Source organism: Caretta caretta, chromosome 10 (assembly GCF_965140235.1).
Source record: "Caretta caretta isolate rCarCar2 chromosome 10, rCarCar1.hap1, whole genome shotgun sequence".
NCBI classification, from domain to species: domain Eukaryota; kingdom Metazoa; phylum Chordata; order Testudines; family Cheloniidae; genus Caretta; species Caretta caretta.
This window is the reverse complement of record NC_134215.1, coordinates 25,266,934-25,283,503: the sequence shown is the minus strand read 5'-3', so window position 1 is coordinate 25,283,503 and position 16,570 is coordinate 25,266,934. Positions and strand designations below refer to the sequence as shown.

General features: G+C 41.7%; 1 protein-coding gene across 1 annotated transcript; it reads right to left on the bottom strand.

Moving 5' to 3' along the window:
• Positions 1-13,942: 13,942 nt before the first annotated feature.
• On the bottom strand, positions 13,943-14,860 carry LOC125644056 (uncharacterized). The gene has a single exon (XM_048867449.2). The coding sequence runs from the start codon at positions 14,858-14,860 to the stop codon at positions 13,943-13,945; it is 918 nt and encodes a 305-aa protein (XP_048723406.2).
• Between the last annotated feature and the right edge of the window lie 1,710 nt (positions 14,861-16,570).

Here is a 16,570-nt window from a genome sequence, read left to right as displayed (position 1 = left end):
CTGCAGTCTATAAACCACTCATCACTGGCAAGGGGAGTTTGGACCTGCTGCCTTTCCCTGCAGCCCAGTACCTCTCTTTAGGCCTTGCACAAGGCCTGCAGCCTGGGGAGTTACCAGGCTGGAGCTCCCTAGTTCCTCTTGCCTTTCCCTAGCACTTCTCTACCTCTGGTACCCTGCTCCCAGGCAGCTAGGTCCCTCTCTCTCCACAGCTCCTGGCACACAGCTCTTTTATAGGGCCAGTTGTGGCCTGATTGGGGCATGGCCCAAGTTGTAGCTGCTTCCCCAGTCAGCCTAGCCTTTTCTCTCAGGAGCGGGATAACTGCCCCACTACAAACTGCCTGTGGCCCAATAAATCCATGTCTATCGGACATTCTCTCTCTCATCAGCTAGTGAAATGTAGCCACCATTTACAGTCTCACCTGCCCTGGATCTAGTTATATACTAGTGGCTTTCACTTCTTTAACTTCACTCTTTGGGTCAATCAAAGACATTTAATATCTGAGCAAAATCAGAGGCGCTGTTAATAATGTTGAACATATTCTGAAGTAGTACATGTACTGTCTATTTTTAACTGTAATCTTCGGCAAAGTTAATGCACTGGTTAGAATTTGAATAAAACATGAGGCTTGCACTACTGGAACAATCATTTAGCTGTAAGCTAATGCATAAAGAAATAAGAGTGATAATTTCCTTCGGTGATCTTGTCAAAAGCAGGGCCCATTAGTAGACTAGTGCAAATAGTTCAATTTGCAAGCGTACAATAGGCAGATTGGGCCAAATTTATTCTGGTGTCACTTCGTTGAGTCACCAGAAGTGACTCCAGGGATGCATGAATTTGGCCCAGTGTGCTGAGGAGGATTTAAGACTGACTGTATGTGAGGGAATAGAAAGGCACATTCTATTAGATGTTGTCAGTGTTAATCTCTGTGAAACTGTTGATGAAAATATTTAAATTAGAGCTCCAGGGAAAAAAATTCCCCACTGGCAAAGCTCTCCTATTTGCACCAGAACCAGACAATATTGAAAATTGCCATGTTTGCTTCAGTATTGTTTGCTGGCTCTAGGTATGCAAAAAGCAGCTTGTCACAAGTGAAAATGGCATCTTGTCCATTTTCATTTTTGATTGGAAACACAGCATTGTCTAAAAATAGAAGCGAGGCATAATTGACTAGATCTCTGAGATAGGCATGAGATGAAAGGAGAGCCATTACCAAAGAAACTGTGAGCCACACTCAGTTGTGGTGAAAGCAAGTATGACATCTTTTGAAGTCGTGTGAAACTGTGTCATCTCTCTATCCATCATAGGATTTTCTGTAGTACCCCATCAGCAGAGAATCTAAGTAATATCTGTATGTCTTTATCTTCTTTCTAATATCATTGTCTTGTTTCATCTTGAATAAAGCAACTGATATGTGACATTTCCTTAGATGCAGACGTACTATAACTATACAGTAATACGTATGCTATGTAACTCACAATATCGGTGAAATGCCTGCGTTTTGTTTACCTCTGATTTACAGTTTTGGCCAGATTTTCAAATGAGCTGAGCACCCAACATTTAGTGCCTAAGTAGAAGCTGAGCTTTTTTGAAAATCTGGTTGTAAATTCTCAAAATCCATCCAATTACCCATTAGTTTTGACATTTGTGGTCCTGCTTCCTGTTCTCCATGTTTTAGATCTCTCATGCAGGGGCCAAGGTATTGAGAGGAGTTGGAGTCCATCCTGTACCTTTATAAAGTATCTTTAGATTCTGGCTTTTTCTCCTATATAAATTCCTCTCTCCATATAAGTGTACTTCTTGGTAAGATCTCCTGAACTCCTTCACAGCTCATTTAATGTTGCAGTGATGGACCAATGGTAATTCAAAGCAAAACCTGGGCTGGGAGTTGAGCACTTCCTCACCGCAACACTCCCAGCCCTATAGACTTTGGGACAGGAGAGAAAAAAGCCTTCTGCCTGGTAGCAGAAAGTGCTACCAAGTCAGCCAAAGTGTATGAGTTAGAATCATAGAATATCAGGGTTGGAAGGGACCTCAGGAGGTCATCTAGTCCAACCCCCAGCTCAAAGCAGGACCAATCCCCAATTTTTGCCCCATATCCCTAAATGGCCCCCTCAAGGATTGAACTCATGACCCTGGGTTTAGCAGGCCAAAGCTCAAACCATTGAGCTATCCCTCCCACCAATTGGCTAATGACTTAGCCAAAGTCATTGCTGCCCCTACCCTTCACAGTATCTGTGAATCACTTTAAATATACATATTGTTTTATTTCATTGTAGCCACAGCCATAGCACTCATCCCTGTATTTAGCTGGATTAAGAGTGGCACAGAGAATATCCAGAATGCCTCTTTTCCCCCAGTGATTACTGTGCATTATTCTTTGTCTGACCTTGCTTAAGTGGATGAGTACAAAGAGAAAGATAACTGGTGAATTCTTGGTAGAATTCAGTGACATCAGTAGTTAAACCTAATTGCATTCAACATTTGCTTCTTAAGAGGCATTTTTTTGCTGGTAGCAATGGGACACAGTGATAGCTGCTGAAGTAGAAGTACCACCATATCTCTTTAATTGGTTTGGTTAATTAGAATTTGTAGAGGCTGTAGGACCTGCAAGACTATCACCCATGACTTTCCTATCTTGTGTTGATCAAGTTTCCGTACTGTTTGTTTTTGAAATGAAGAGTTTCTTTCTAGGCTAGTTCTCTATGTCACTGACCCAGGAGATTAGACTATGGAGAAGTGTAGATCACAGAAAGGAAGTGTGAAATTGTATTGACAAAGAGAACCGTACAAACCTCTCTATTTAAACTTTGTACATTTTTCATATGTGAAAACCAGGACTGAAATTCTGTGAAGACGTATGTGTTTGAACACCTGTCTCTATGTTGTCCCCTGGGGCAGGACCAAAGGTTACAGGCTGGATTCTCAGCTGGTGTAAATCAACACAGTACCATTCAAGAGCTACAGACAGTTACAGCCGCTGAGAATCTGGCCCTATGGCTCTGCTGGAGTATACATGACTAATGTGGGACTTCACAGCAGAGTTCTCTGAGGTTCTGTTGGGATTTTCTTTGGAATCCTGATGGGTTAACAGCCTTGGGGATTTCAGCATGGATGCTAATGTCAGCTCCTAATGGCTGACACACATCTCCATAAAAGTGATGAATTCCCTGGGTCTTACCCAGAGCACGAGAACTCTTACAGGGCCACCATATGCTTAGCATCAGGTTTTGAGTTTGGTTTGAATATTTTAGGTTACCCTGCTGGGTACTCTGATCGTTTCCTCATCCATTTAAATTCAGGTGCTATTCCATGCCCCTATCAGTACCAGAGCCAGGGTATTTAATTGTGGGATCAGAGATAAATGAATCCCATGTTGTTTAGTAATTTCCTCACCGGTGTGGAGGCACAGCTGAGCTCCCTTGCATCCAGGCTATAGACCAGCTCATTGACAAACATTGTCAGCTGTGAGAGGTGTCTGTCTGCCTCCTGGCTGCTCTTCTTACCCTAGCATTCTCTGCCCTATGTCATTTAACAGTGAACTCCTGGAGTTCTCACAGCTGGGCCATAGTTTGAAATTACAGCAGAGCAGGAAATGAGTTTATTTTCCCACATAAAAATAACAATGATTTTTTTCCAATAAGTTGAAACATTTCTTTGACTTTTTTGGAGGGGGGTTATTGGAAAAAATGAATCCCCCCAAATTTTCATCAAAACCACTGTGTGTATGTGTGTATTTCCATGTCACCGACAATACATTTTCCATCCAGCAAAAATTTGGCTGCAGCATCTTTTGACCAGCTCGAATTGCAATGGAGATGGCCAGGGAGTCAGCTGGAGTATGATCAAGAAATTTTATGCACATGAAACCAAGAAATATTCCTAATCCTCATCCACAGAAGCCAAACTCTTTTGAGTAGTACAGAAACTGATTACTCCAGGTATAACTGTCCCTCTAGTAGTTTCTGAAAACATGAAGCTGGGCAGGGGTGGGAGTGGGGGGAAGAGAAGTAAAATTCATTGAATAATTCACAGTAAATTAGTTAATCAGCCCTGGTTGAGGGGGGGTGGGGAATGCAGATGAAGTGTGGTCTCTCCACATGGAAGGAGAGAAAGAGAATGTGGGGGGATTTCTGGGAAGGAAGCCATTTAAAAAAAACACAACTTTTTCTATTTTAGAAAGCAAAACCATGTTAATTGTCTTAAGGGAAAGACACGCTTCATTTGCTTCTGAAGGAGAGAAGCTTCTGGAAGGTGTTTAAAAACACTCCAGCTACAGCCAAGTGATGGGGTCAAGGGCAGGAAGGATGAGGGATAGAGGTTGGCCTGGGAGCAAGTGTTTGTTAAAGGGGCCATGTTCTGACAGGCTGTGTAGCCTGAAACAAAGTGCAGAGGTACTTCAGCGGCAAGTAAGCATCTCTTTGAGATTCAGGTTATAGGAGAGAGAGACAACAGCAGAAACAAACCTCATTTCAGGGTTGATGTCAGCCCTGTGAAAGAAGCAATCCTTTTTGCTCTTTTAAGCCTGCGTTTCCCTTTGTTTTATTGTGATACAGTTAAAGAACTGTGTGTATGACCTCCAGGCTGTCTTATTTCCCAGGATACCCATCCCTGTCTCCTACATCCATACAATATTTAGCTCACAGAGATGCAGCAAAGCAAAACTAGCCTACCAGGCTGAACAGGTTCCTAAAGTAAATGTAAACACAAATAAATAAATCCCACTATTGAAAGACTTCTGTGGTTTTCATTTGCAAAGCGTTTTAACTTTGTTTTTTAAAAGGGTGTCCTTTAATTTACTGATGTAGTCATGCCATTGTCAGAGTCAAAATCATGTATAATGGATGATGGAATGTCAAATGAACTTGATGTGATTTTAATGAAATTACCAAGTTAGCTGATACAGGTGTAGTGTTGATGTAATATACTTAGACTTTGTAAGGCATTTGACTTCAAATCACATTACATTTTGATTAATGTGTGCCATGTTTGTTTTATACCTTTCTAGTTTTTTTTAATTGGTTAAAAACTGGCTAAATGATTAGTTCTCAAAATGTTTGCAGTGTTGTTGTAGGCAGGTTGGCCTGTGGGGGGGGGGGGGTGGGAGATAATAAAGGTGGGTGAAGGAATATCTTATATTGGACCAACTTCTGTTGGTGGAAGGGACAAGTTTCTGAACTACACAGAGCTCTTCATCAGGTCCTGACCTGATCTGATGAAGAGCTCTGTGTAGCTCAAAGGCTTGTCCCTTCCACCAACAGAAGTTGGTCCAATAAAAGATATAGGTCTCAAAATGTAATGGTAAACACGGAATTATCATTGAACAGGTGTGTTTCTAGTGGGGTTCCCCAGGGATTTGTCATAGTCCCTATGCAATTTATCATTTTTATTAATGGCCTGAAAGAATACATAAAAACATCACTGCTCAAGTTTGCAAATGACACAAAAACTGGGGAAGTAGTAAATAATGAAAAGGGACCGGTCACTGAGCAATCTGGATTGCTTGGTATGCTGGGCTCAAGCAAACATGTGTTTTAATAGGGCTAAATGTATACATCTGAGAACAAAGAATTGAAGCCATGCTTACAGGATGGTGGACTCTACCTAGGGAAGCAGCATCTCTGAAAAAGATTTGGGGATGGTGGTAGACAAGTGGCTGAACTGAGCACCTGGTTTGATGCTGCTGCCAAAAAGACTAATGCAATCCTTGGATGCATAATCAGGGGACTCTTGAGCAGGAGTAGAGAGGTTATATTGCATCTGTATTTGGCACTGGTGTGACTACTGTTGGAATGCTGTGTTCAGTTCTGGTGTCCACTGTTCAAGAAGGATGTTGATAAATTGGAGAGGGTTCAAAGAACAGCCTTAAATGCACAAGGATTAGAAAAAAGAAAAGGAGTACTTGTGGCACCTTAGAGACTAACAAATTTATTTGAGCATAAGCTTTCAAGCACTACAGCTCACTTCATCGGATTAGAAAACATATAGTGATAGACTCTAGGAGCAACATCTATTTAGCTTAATAAAGAGAAGACTAAGGGGTGACTTGATTAGAGTGTACAAGTACTTATATGGGGAACAAATATTCAATAATGGGCTTTTCCATCTAGCAGAGAAAGGTATAATGTGATCCAATGGCTGGAAATTCAAGCTAGACAAACTTAAACTGGAAATAAGGGGTAGATTTTTAACAGTGAGGGTAATTAACCATTGGACCAACTTACAAGGGTTGTGGTAGATTGTCAATCAAAACTGGATATTTTTCTAAAAGATCTGCACTAGGAATTATTTTGAGGATATTTTATGGCCTGTGTTATACAAGAGGTCAGTGTGATCCAGGAATCTTTTGCTGCCAGCTGGCAAGGGCACAGAGAGGGTACATAAGCATTACAGGAATCTGCTGAGTCTTGTATGTACAGTCAGTTCACCAAAGAATGTAATCTGAGGTTTCAAATAAAAGCCGGTGTCACCCTGGTCATCACTATCATTGTGAAACGCATGTACAGATGTTGTGTGAGGAGTTATACAAGGAAAATTATAAGATCTGTGTCTAGGACTTGTCACCAGCAAAGATGAAAAACATGTTTTTCCTAGTAGGCTGTTTACATGTAAATTACGTATTCTGTATTTCACCATGGGTCTCCTATCACCAGTCTAAAGTGAATGCAAATGAAGGATTGTGAGAACTCCAGGAAGAAACTAACACAAAGAGTGAAACAGTGGGGTGGGAATGGGGAAAACCCTATCTGGAGATGGACATCAGAGGCTTGCTTTACTACCAATTACCCTTCACTGAGGATGTAAAAGGACAGTAAGTTTACTTCATGAAAAAGACATCTCAACCAGGTGTGGCTGAAAAATGCTGGAGAGAACTTTGGGTGAGACGAACTTCTTTAGACTTGGTAGTTATGTTTAGTATCTAGAAAATGTGTTATGATTTTGTTTTGTGTGTAACCATTTGTTTCAAATATTCTTACCATCACTAGAATCTCTGTTCTTTGATAATAAACAGATACATTTAGAGTGAAAACAAGAATAAGTGTTGTGGTTAGGCAAAGCGGAGCTCCTGGTTGAATCTTACAAGCTGGTGTGTACTGCCCCTTTGAGAACAGAAGGCCTGGTAATGAACATTCGGTGGAGAAGGGGCTGGACTCTGCAGGTAACTCTCCGAGGACTTGGAGGTTGGTGTGTGCCTGTTGCTGCCTGTACAGAGAGAGCGAGGCTTGCAGAGGACTGGAAGACTGCTTGCATTGCCAGAGGCTGGCAGTGTCAGGGAGATGATCCGCAGCAGGCACAAACAGGATGGTGTCATGCTAAGGGCAGGGGATGGTGAGGTGCTGCAATTCTGGGTACCTGTGGGGAATGTCACCATCAGACTAAATGATCATGCTGGTCCCTTTCAGCCTACGAATCTATGAACATCAGAAAAATGTTGCTTGTGGAGCTACAAGTGTAGCAGGCTTATCCTGCTTGCAAGTCAAGGGGGAGCTATTAAAAAACAAAATGACGGGTGAAATGGGGTTGGAATGCATTCTGGCTGACAAAGGCAGTAAACCGATGCTGGGACTGACCCAGAACACCTGGATTTAGCTGCCTGCTTGCCAGATTGGGCTGCAGCTGCAGAAGAAGCCAATGCTTCTGCCAAAGCAGCTTGAAACTGACGAGGCTGAACTCCTGCTCCCAGATGACCCAGAGTTCAGCAGGTTGTCAGTTTCAAGGCATTGCAGAAGCAGTATCAGCAGTGTGTGCTCTGAATCTGTGAAGGGGGGATGTAAAGTTGAAAGGCAAAAGAGAGGGGAGAAAAAACCACCAGAGTACACAGAAGGAGTAGACAAGAAAAGAAAGAGACAGAAGGAAAGAGGAATGAGAGAGGGGAATGGATGGACCAAGAAAATGTAGGACACTAAGAACCCAAAAGACGGAACTGGTGATGGAGAATAAAGGTGAATAAAGCAGACTTTAAGGGCTCAGTTGTTCTATCCATTGTACAGCATGACTGACTACAAAGCAACGATATGACTGTGCTGCTGAGTGGAAGCACAGTGCAGAGAAAGGGAGCATGACCTCAGGAAAAGGAGTGGCCAAATGCAACTTCTTCCATGCATGTTTTGCTGAAGCATTAATATGCAAAGCATGTGCATGTAGAGCACAGGCTGCGAAAAGTACTGGCTGCCGATTCCCGCAGCCCCCCATTGGCCTGGAGCGGTGAACCGCAGCCAGTGGGAGCCGCGATCAGCCGAACCTGCGGACGCGGCAGGTAAACAAACCGGCCCGACCTGCCAGGGGCTTTCCCTGGACAAGTGGCATCCCAAGTTTGGGAAACACTGCTGTAGGGTATTTGCATTTTGTTTTCCACAGTAGTGCTAGGCCTGTGCCGTGATGTTCACATCCATACTGGGCTGGGCCTGGAACAAAACCAACCAAGACTCCTGAGGCATTGGGGGAGTGAGGTCTGGGAGAAAAGAAGAGAAATTAACATTTTAAGTGCTATGGTGTCTTCTTGAGGGATCTCTGGTTTTTGAAGTTCCCTTCTGTTCATCAAAGAAAATCAATACAGTTTCACTAATTCATTCATTGTTCATTACAGACAATTATAGCTCTTTTTAAAAAAAAAAACTTTTGGGAGAGAGAGAAACTTGTTTCCTTTCAAAACTCTTTAACTTCTAGCTGGAAATTCACAAAGGCACGGCACAATACAACGGGAGTTCCTTTGCCAGTTTGTTTTTTTGTAGATTTATAAAAATTCCTCCCCACTTCTCTTAAATCCCTAGAACTAACTAGGAGCTTGAGGCAGAGAGAAAACATAAGCCCTATTTGCAGGAGAAGAGCTTAATTTTAAGGTCTCTGCTACTATCTGGTGTTTTCAGAGAGAAATAAAATCTAGTGTGACCATGCTGAAGGAGGGGCCAAACTTATCCTTGGTAAAATTCTGCTGCAGTCAGCAGAGTTACACCATAGATGAACTTGGCGTGTGGTGTTTATAGTGCAAGTGAAAGTAATTAGCACTAAAGCACAAATATTTAGGGCAACTTTGCTTTGATATGTGTTTAATTATTTCACATCTTCTTTACAGGTTTAATTATATATTGGAGTTTAAACTATTTATAAACATGACCTCTCTATAAACATTATCACTTGATAATCTGGCTTTTATAGGTTATGGGTCCAATCCTGTGAGGTCACAGTCGTGGGAGTTGACACAGTCGTGGGAGTTCAGTATACACAGTAGCTCATAAGCGGGGCTCAACATCTTACAGGATTTGACCTTCTGAAACCTCATTGTTTTGTTTGCCTAAAATCAATATCCCTAGATAATGGTACATAAGATCAAACATGCTCATAACCCATTGATGAAGCTTCAAAGAATACTTGTTCTTTGAGCCCCCTGGCGTTTGGTTCAATTTGAATTTCATGTGAACAGGTTGACTTACTTCATTTCTAATTACGGTATCTGTATATAATAATAAAAAATGAACCCCTAGGATTTCCCATTAGCTACATCACCACCTACTGTATCCAGCTGTTCTGCTACCCACTTGGGACTTTGTGAATCTGATCTGGGGTCAAGAGGTGAGGAAGATTAAAGAATGAACCTGTTTAACGAATAAAAAGGCTATTTTTTGAGTAGAACAGCTTCGCTGGAGAAGATATATTAGCTTAATTACATCTACAGAGTCAGTTCTTAGAGATGCCAAGGAAGAACCTGTGAAATAATTTATGGTTTTTTATTCTCCTGATGTACAATTCACGACAGGGATATTTCAGTGGTCAGTTCTTTGTTTTAAGATATTAACTTTGATCACTTAACCCACAGCTAATAGGTAATAAACTAGATTATAATAACTAATCATCTCAGTAAGGGGTATTATTAAAGTAGATTTAGAAAACTGGAATTTTGGTTGTTTAAAATGGAGAACCCATGATTATGTAAATCAGCAGAGTGCTACTGAAAACAATGGAGCTGAGTCAACTTATTCTTGCAGAAGTTTTCTGTATTCATTAGTGACTTGCATAAGCCATACATACCCCTTTTTTGCCTAAACTCCTCTTGTCTCCATCAACCCCAAGCCCATCTGAGATTTAGAGATGACCAGTACACTAGCAATGAATTGCAACAGTGCACAAAGGACACACATCTCACATACACACCCCAGGTGACTGATTTGCTCATGGCTAAATCATTATTGGGATGATTCAACTCAAATGGAGTTCCGTTGACTTCACTGGGAATTGGATAAGGCCCTATACCACACATTTCACAGCCATGCTTAGTAGGTTCTACTATTTCGGGGGACAAACAATGGAAGCCTTTTAGTAGTTGAATCACCAGTGCTACTTCACATGAGCCCAAGGGAGGGATATTACAGAGAGCTGTTGCTCCCCGTTTCTGTCTCTCACTGATCCTTCTATGTCATCTGCAACCCCAAATCTGTGATATGCATGGAGGGGGCGCCACAGGAAGCATACCATAGAGTTGACACTAGTTTTTTCTGCTTCCCACACCCTATGTACTCCCCTTCATCAGCACAAAAACATTAGGTACATAGTGTGAAATTAAGTAGGGTCCTTAATGCTGCAACCAAATTGTAGCATCTGTCTTCCTTCCACCAAGGAGTATAGGCAATTATTTCATAATTAATGGGCAACTTATTTACAAAGAGTTAGATTCTGCTACGCTTATTCATGCGGAATAGTACCTTATTCTGTACCTAGCTTAGTAGAATCCAGCCCAAAATATACACCAAGGACTAAGGCAGCAAAAACTCATTTCATCAATCTGTTTGCATATAGGGAATACATAATGAGTCTGTCCTCTTAACACGATTAAGAATATGAGGAAACCACCTGGACAGAGTGAGATTCCAAATAACCATGTTTACTAGCTACATATATACGCTGCTAGTCTGCTAGGTTCTGGTGGCTTCTGCAATAGAAGATAGACAGGCCTGCTAGAGGGCTCTCAAACAATTGCAAAGGATACTATCCAATTCCTCTACACTACAGTGTGATTCATTCTTTTCTTTTCCAAAGTCATTGCCAGTGGGGTTTATCTAACTAAACTTTTGACTATATAGAATCTTCTAATTACTAGACTGCCAGTCCATGTTAAGCCTCATCTGGTTTGTTTACCTCTGTCAAACTTTGTTCCCGTACATGATGTAATGTATTGTGATGTGATTGACACAAATTGACATGAAGTGTCACAACAAAATGTGCCAGCCTGGAAATTCCAAAAGACAGCTCCCCCCACCAAGTTGGAGGTGCTGAGCATGTAAATGAACTGGCAAAATGTCTCACAAATAAAGCAAATGTTTCTCATTGCCAGTAGGTAGAAGTCACCTTCTGTGTATCTTTGGTTAAACTTCCTTTTACCATGCTGGAGGCCAGGTCCTACAGTCTTTTCACATTCAGTCTTATCTCTAATTCCATATCAAGAGCCATTGGCTATGTATTCACCAACAGTCCCCTTACATGAATACCTTGTTCCCAATCCAGTATTGACCACAGTTGCTCAACTATCACTTGCGTTCAGACTGATCAATGCTCCTTTATATAGAGGCAGTTCCCAGGGAGACAAATGCAGAGTCTTCTGCGCTTGGCTTTTGGCTGCTGATGCTCAACATGGTTCTGTAGAGAGTACATGCTTTGGCCTGCAAGTTGCAGATGTGTCTTTTCTGGCTGGCATAATCCAGGATAACTGTTGGGACTATTATTATACATGAACACCCTCCTTGAGGGAGTGCAAGGTACCAGTTTCTAAGTTAGAGTTAGTCCCACAGTTAAGAAATATTCGTTGATATGATCAATTCCCAAAACTAGGATTTTCGGGATGGGGTGATTATTGGAGGAAAGATGGTTGAAAAGATTTTAACGAGGCAACTCCAGCAATATCCAAATACCTCAGGTCTCTTTCAAACTAGTCAGTCTGCTGTTAGGCCTGGGTATAGCACAGACATTGCATTGTTAGTGTCAGTTAGAGAACTCCTCTTGGAAATGCTATACCATATGCTGAATAGCTTCCATGGAAACTGTGTTTTGAGTATAGGTTACTGATTATTTCTAACCGGCCGCTGAAGTCTCCATCTCCTTGGCTACATATTCCTACCTGGCTAACAGTGTAAAGAAAAGGATGTTTGAGTTGCAGTATTTGTAATGATTTAGCTCCATTTCCTGTTCACAAATAATTTGTAAACCAGAATCAACTGATTCTAATTTTTTTGAATGTATTTGTTTGTCAGAATTCACTGAAAAGTTGGGATGAGCAGATGTTGGCTTCATAAACTGATTACTCTGGTGATTCACTATTCGTTATTAGTGCTGCTGGATTGGTCATTGTTGTGTCTTCTGCTCTTTATGCAACAAACATAATATGAAGGAACCACACAGGGATGGGGCAGTCCAAATAACTATGTTTACTAACTATATACAACATGCAAGGCCTAGTTACCTATATAAACTACTGCTCTGGAAAGGTTCTGAAGGCTTCTGGAAAATAGAAGACAGTGGTAATGACATTGTTTTTGTTTCCTGATTGGATGACTGGAACTTTTAAGACCAGGACAATAATGAACAGAGAACAAGAAGTGATGCCTGAAACATTTCCAGTGGGAGTTTTTGTACATAGTGTATTCATGCTAAAATTGATGAATAGAGCTAGTTGAGAAATGGAATAATTTTTCATGAAAAATTTCACTGCCTCCACCCAACAAAAAAATCCTCTTGGGGAGGAGAGGGTTTAAATTTTTTCAACAAGTTCTGTGGATGTGTCACCGGGTGACACCACTTGTCTGGCACCCACTCCTGGGGATTAGCTCTCAAGGTCAATGCAACTTCCTGCAGTTGCACACCATCTGTCTCTCTCTTGGTCTGCAGCCCCTCTCTCACTCCAGGAACCGCAGCATCCTCTTCATGATTCAGCAATTCAATCGGGTCACTCCTCATTCCCCTCTTCTGGAGTATATCAAAGTCTTTCCTTCAGCAGTCCTAGGCAGTCTTCCCATCCACTGCCTCAGGTGGAGCTCTTTCAGTGGCTGGTAGGTGAACATGAGCCCAGCCTCAACTTCAGGTTCCAGTCCAAGGAACCTCAACCCAGCAGTTCTGGGCTTTACTCTCCCGGCCCTGACTGCTTCTTCCCTGGACGGCTTCCTTCCTACATTCCTGGTTCCCCCCTTTCTCTCACAATACCTCTTCCCAGGGTGTGACTGGTGCTCTATCCCAGCAGCAGCACCTATCAGGTGCCGGCTTTATGGGCCCCACCTGTTCCTGCTCAGCTGAAACCTGCTTGCCATCAATTCCCTGCTCCCTGGCTCTCCCTCCAGGTGCAGCCTGTGGAGTTAATAGGCCTACCCAGCCACCTTAACACCCTCCAGTCCTGGGTGGGGTGGACACCCCATCACAGGGCGGTTAAAAAGGGAGATGATATTTTTGCAAAAATATTTGCAAAATTTCATCCCATTTTGTTTCATTTATCATCAAAATTCAGAAAATTGCAACCATCTCTGCCCATGAATATTTTGCAGATATCAGGAAGTGATCTGAATACATGAAAATAACAAAAACATAAACAAATTGCCATGTGAATAATAGGAAATCAGAGTTTGCAGTTTAATATCTTGGGTAAACATTTTAAAAAAGAAATTCAGCCACCTGCAGTGGGATTAAGAAACCTGTACCTGCAAGGAAGTTGTTTTTGTGTGTGTCCAATTCTCAACTATTTTTAGAATGACAGTAAGTAATTTTGGTTGTTGGAACCTCACCCACCAACTATGACACAGCTGAAGGAATCAGATGCAATAAAAACATACCTAAGGGTAAAATAACACTCTGACGCTCCCCTTTTCTAAAGCTCCATCAGGACTTTATTAAGCTTCTGGGGTCAGAGGAGCAAATATATATGTGTTTCAGGACACATGAGAACCCAGTGCTTGGCAGCAAGGTACTCCTCTAGACCTGCCTTGGTGTGTTTGTCATAGTATGTACAGCTGGGCCATGATCACCATCAGCATTGTTCTCTGCAGCTTCAGCTAGTTGTTGTTCTCCTGCTGGGCTGTATACCTTCTTCCACAGGGCATATTTCTCATCCCACAGGACTTCTACCATGTCCCAAAGAGCTCCTTTTTCCTCTTGTAGGTCCTGATCATTCTCCCTGAAAGCCATGTACTCTTCCCAGAGGGCCATTTTATCCCTTGAGATGGCCATATCCTCCTCCCAGAAGACCTTGTCCTTCTTCCAGAAAGCTTTGTATTCCTTCCAAAAAGTATTGTTCTTCTCCTGGGCAGCTTCATTCTTTTCCTGCAAGGCTTTGTTTTTCTCACGCAGGGCCTTATTTTTTTCTTGGAAGCCCTTGTTTTTTCTCTGGAAGACCCTGATTGTTTCCCGGAAAGCCTCATTCCTTTCCTCAAAGGCCGCAATCTCCTCCTCAGAGACCTTGATCTTCTCCTGGAAGGCTTCAATCTTTTCTTGAATTGTGCTAAGCTGTTCTTGGAAAGCTTTCTTTTTCAGTTGGAAGGCCTTGTTTTCCTCCAGAAATGTCTTGATCTCTTCCATGAAGTTCTTGTTCTTTTCTTGGAAGGCCTTAATCTCCAGTTTCATGGCCTTGGCTTTGTTCTCCTCTTGAAAGGCCTTGATCTCTTCATGGAAATCTTTGTTCTCCTCCCAGAAGACCTTGATCTCTTCTTGTAAGGCCCTTTTCTCCTCCTTCAGACACTTGCTGAGATGCTTCTTGCGGAGGTTAGTAAAGGGTGCCAAACGGTTCTTGGTCTCCTGCTTTGTGTTATGTGAGACAAATGTCTCATTGTTTATTCTGACCCGTAAGGTGCCATAGTCCAACCCTCGTTCTGTTTTTTGCTTCCTCTGATCCATCAGTCACTGCTGGATTTGGAGATGATTGGGTGAAACAAGGAACCTCTTGAGCATAAATTTGCTGCTGTACAGTGCACTAGGTGGTAGCCTGTGTGAGGAGCAGAGCAGGTGGGCGTCTGTGAAAACGCTCACGCAGGACCACTAAAGTAGGAAGTCAAGGAATAGAAATCAAACAAACAGCATTAGCTATGAAGTTTATAGGACAGATTTAAGCTACACTAGAGAAGAAAGTTAGCAAGTAAGCCTAAATGAGGTGTTCCACAATATGCTGGGTTATTTAAAATCTGTGGCTAAGATTTTCAAAAGTGACTAGTCATTTAGGTGCCTCTCTTTTAGGTGTCCAACTTGAGACTCCTTAAAGGAGCCTGATTTTCAGAACAGGCTGAACAGCCACTCTCTGAAAATCAGGCCCCTTTAAGCTGTTTCAAATTTGGTACTGAAAAATTGAGGCACCCTAAATCATTAGACCCTTTTGAAAATCTTGGCGTGTGTACACAACTACTCTGTATTATATTTTTTTCTTACCATCCCTTTATAAAATAAAATCCCTTAAATTATTGGCCCTTAATATGACCAGCATAAATTTAAGTAGCCAGATTTGATAAGGTATTGTTAAAAATTGGGGTATGACTTGATTAAAAGAAATTATAACTACAGCAAATATTTTTATAGACATACTATTAGCACTTCCTGTCTTTGTGGTTCTTGATATGTTAAGTATTGGAAAGATAGTCTTGTAGGTGCTCACAATGATGCTGTGTGAGGAAATCTGGGATCTCTTCCCAGATCTGCTCCTTACGTTCTGTGTTGTATTGAACAATTAATTTAGGCTGAGATCTTACAATCCTCACTCCGTTTGAATAGGATGTATCTTAATCTGCAAGTACGCCAGTTAAAATCTCTGGAACTACTCCCAGAGTAAGGAATTAGAGAGTGCAAAAAGGGTAGCAGATTTGCCTCGTAAATTCTATGTGCGTCAGAATGGGGATGATAATACCCAAATTGGTGCTTGTGAGGATTATGAATTCATGAATGTTCTGAAGCATGTTGAGTTTCTCAGGATGAATGTGCTGCACAAAGGCAAAGAATATTTATTATACAAGTTGTATTTATATAAAAAAATTGTGAAATGGCAATTAAAATGCAACCACTTGTAATTTAGACGTTGAAACTAATTTCTGCATTCAACATTTAAAAAAAATACCATGATGTTTGGAAAATGGGCCTACAATTCCAATAGTGTCTGTAGGTGATGAGAAGAAACAAGTTGGAATAAATTGAGTGCAAATATTTTTATAACAACTCTGGAAAAATACTAAATCATCAATGTCATCAAGGTACAGCAAATATATCTTGAATTATCTAAATGTAGGGAGAAATCTTCTCTTGTGAAGAGAGTCAGGCCCAGGTGGATGCACCACTGAGCTCTAACCGAAGCCCACAAAATAGGGATAAAAGGCCTGGTCCTGCAAGGTGTAGTGCAGAGACTCTGCAGTCCATCTGGATAGCGCTCCCTTGAATTGAATGAGGACATGTTGCGGGATCAGTGACACCGAAGCAGTGTGTATACGTTGTGCTAACTCTTCACAGAGCTGAATTTTACTTGTAAAAACCAATAATATATAAACACGGGTGTTTTATTTCAATATTGTCTGTCCAGGGAAATCTCCCCTACTCCTTCACTTCTGATGCTCTTTCAAAAGAGTAGAG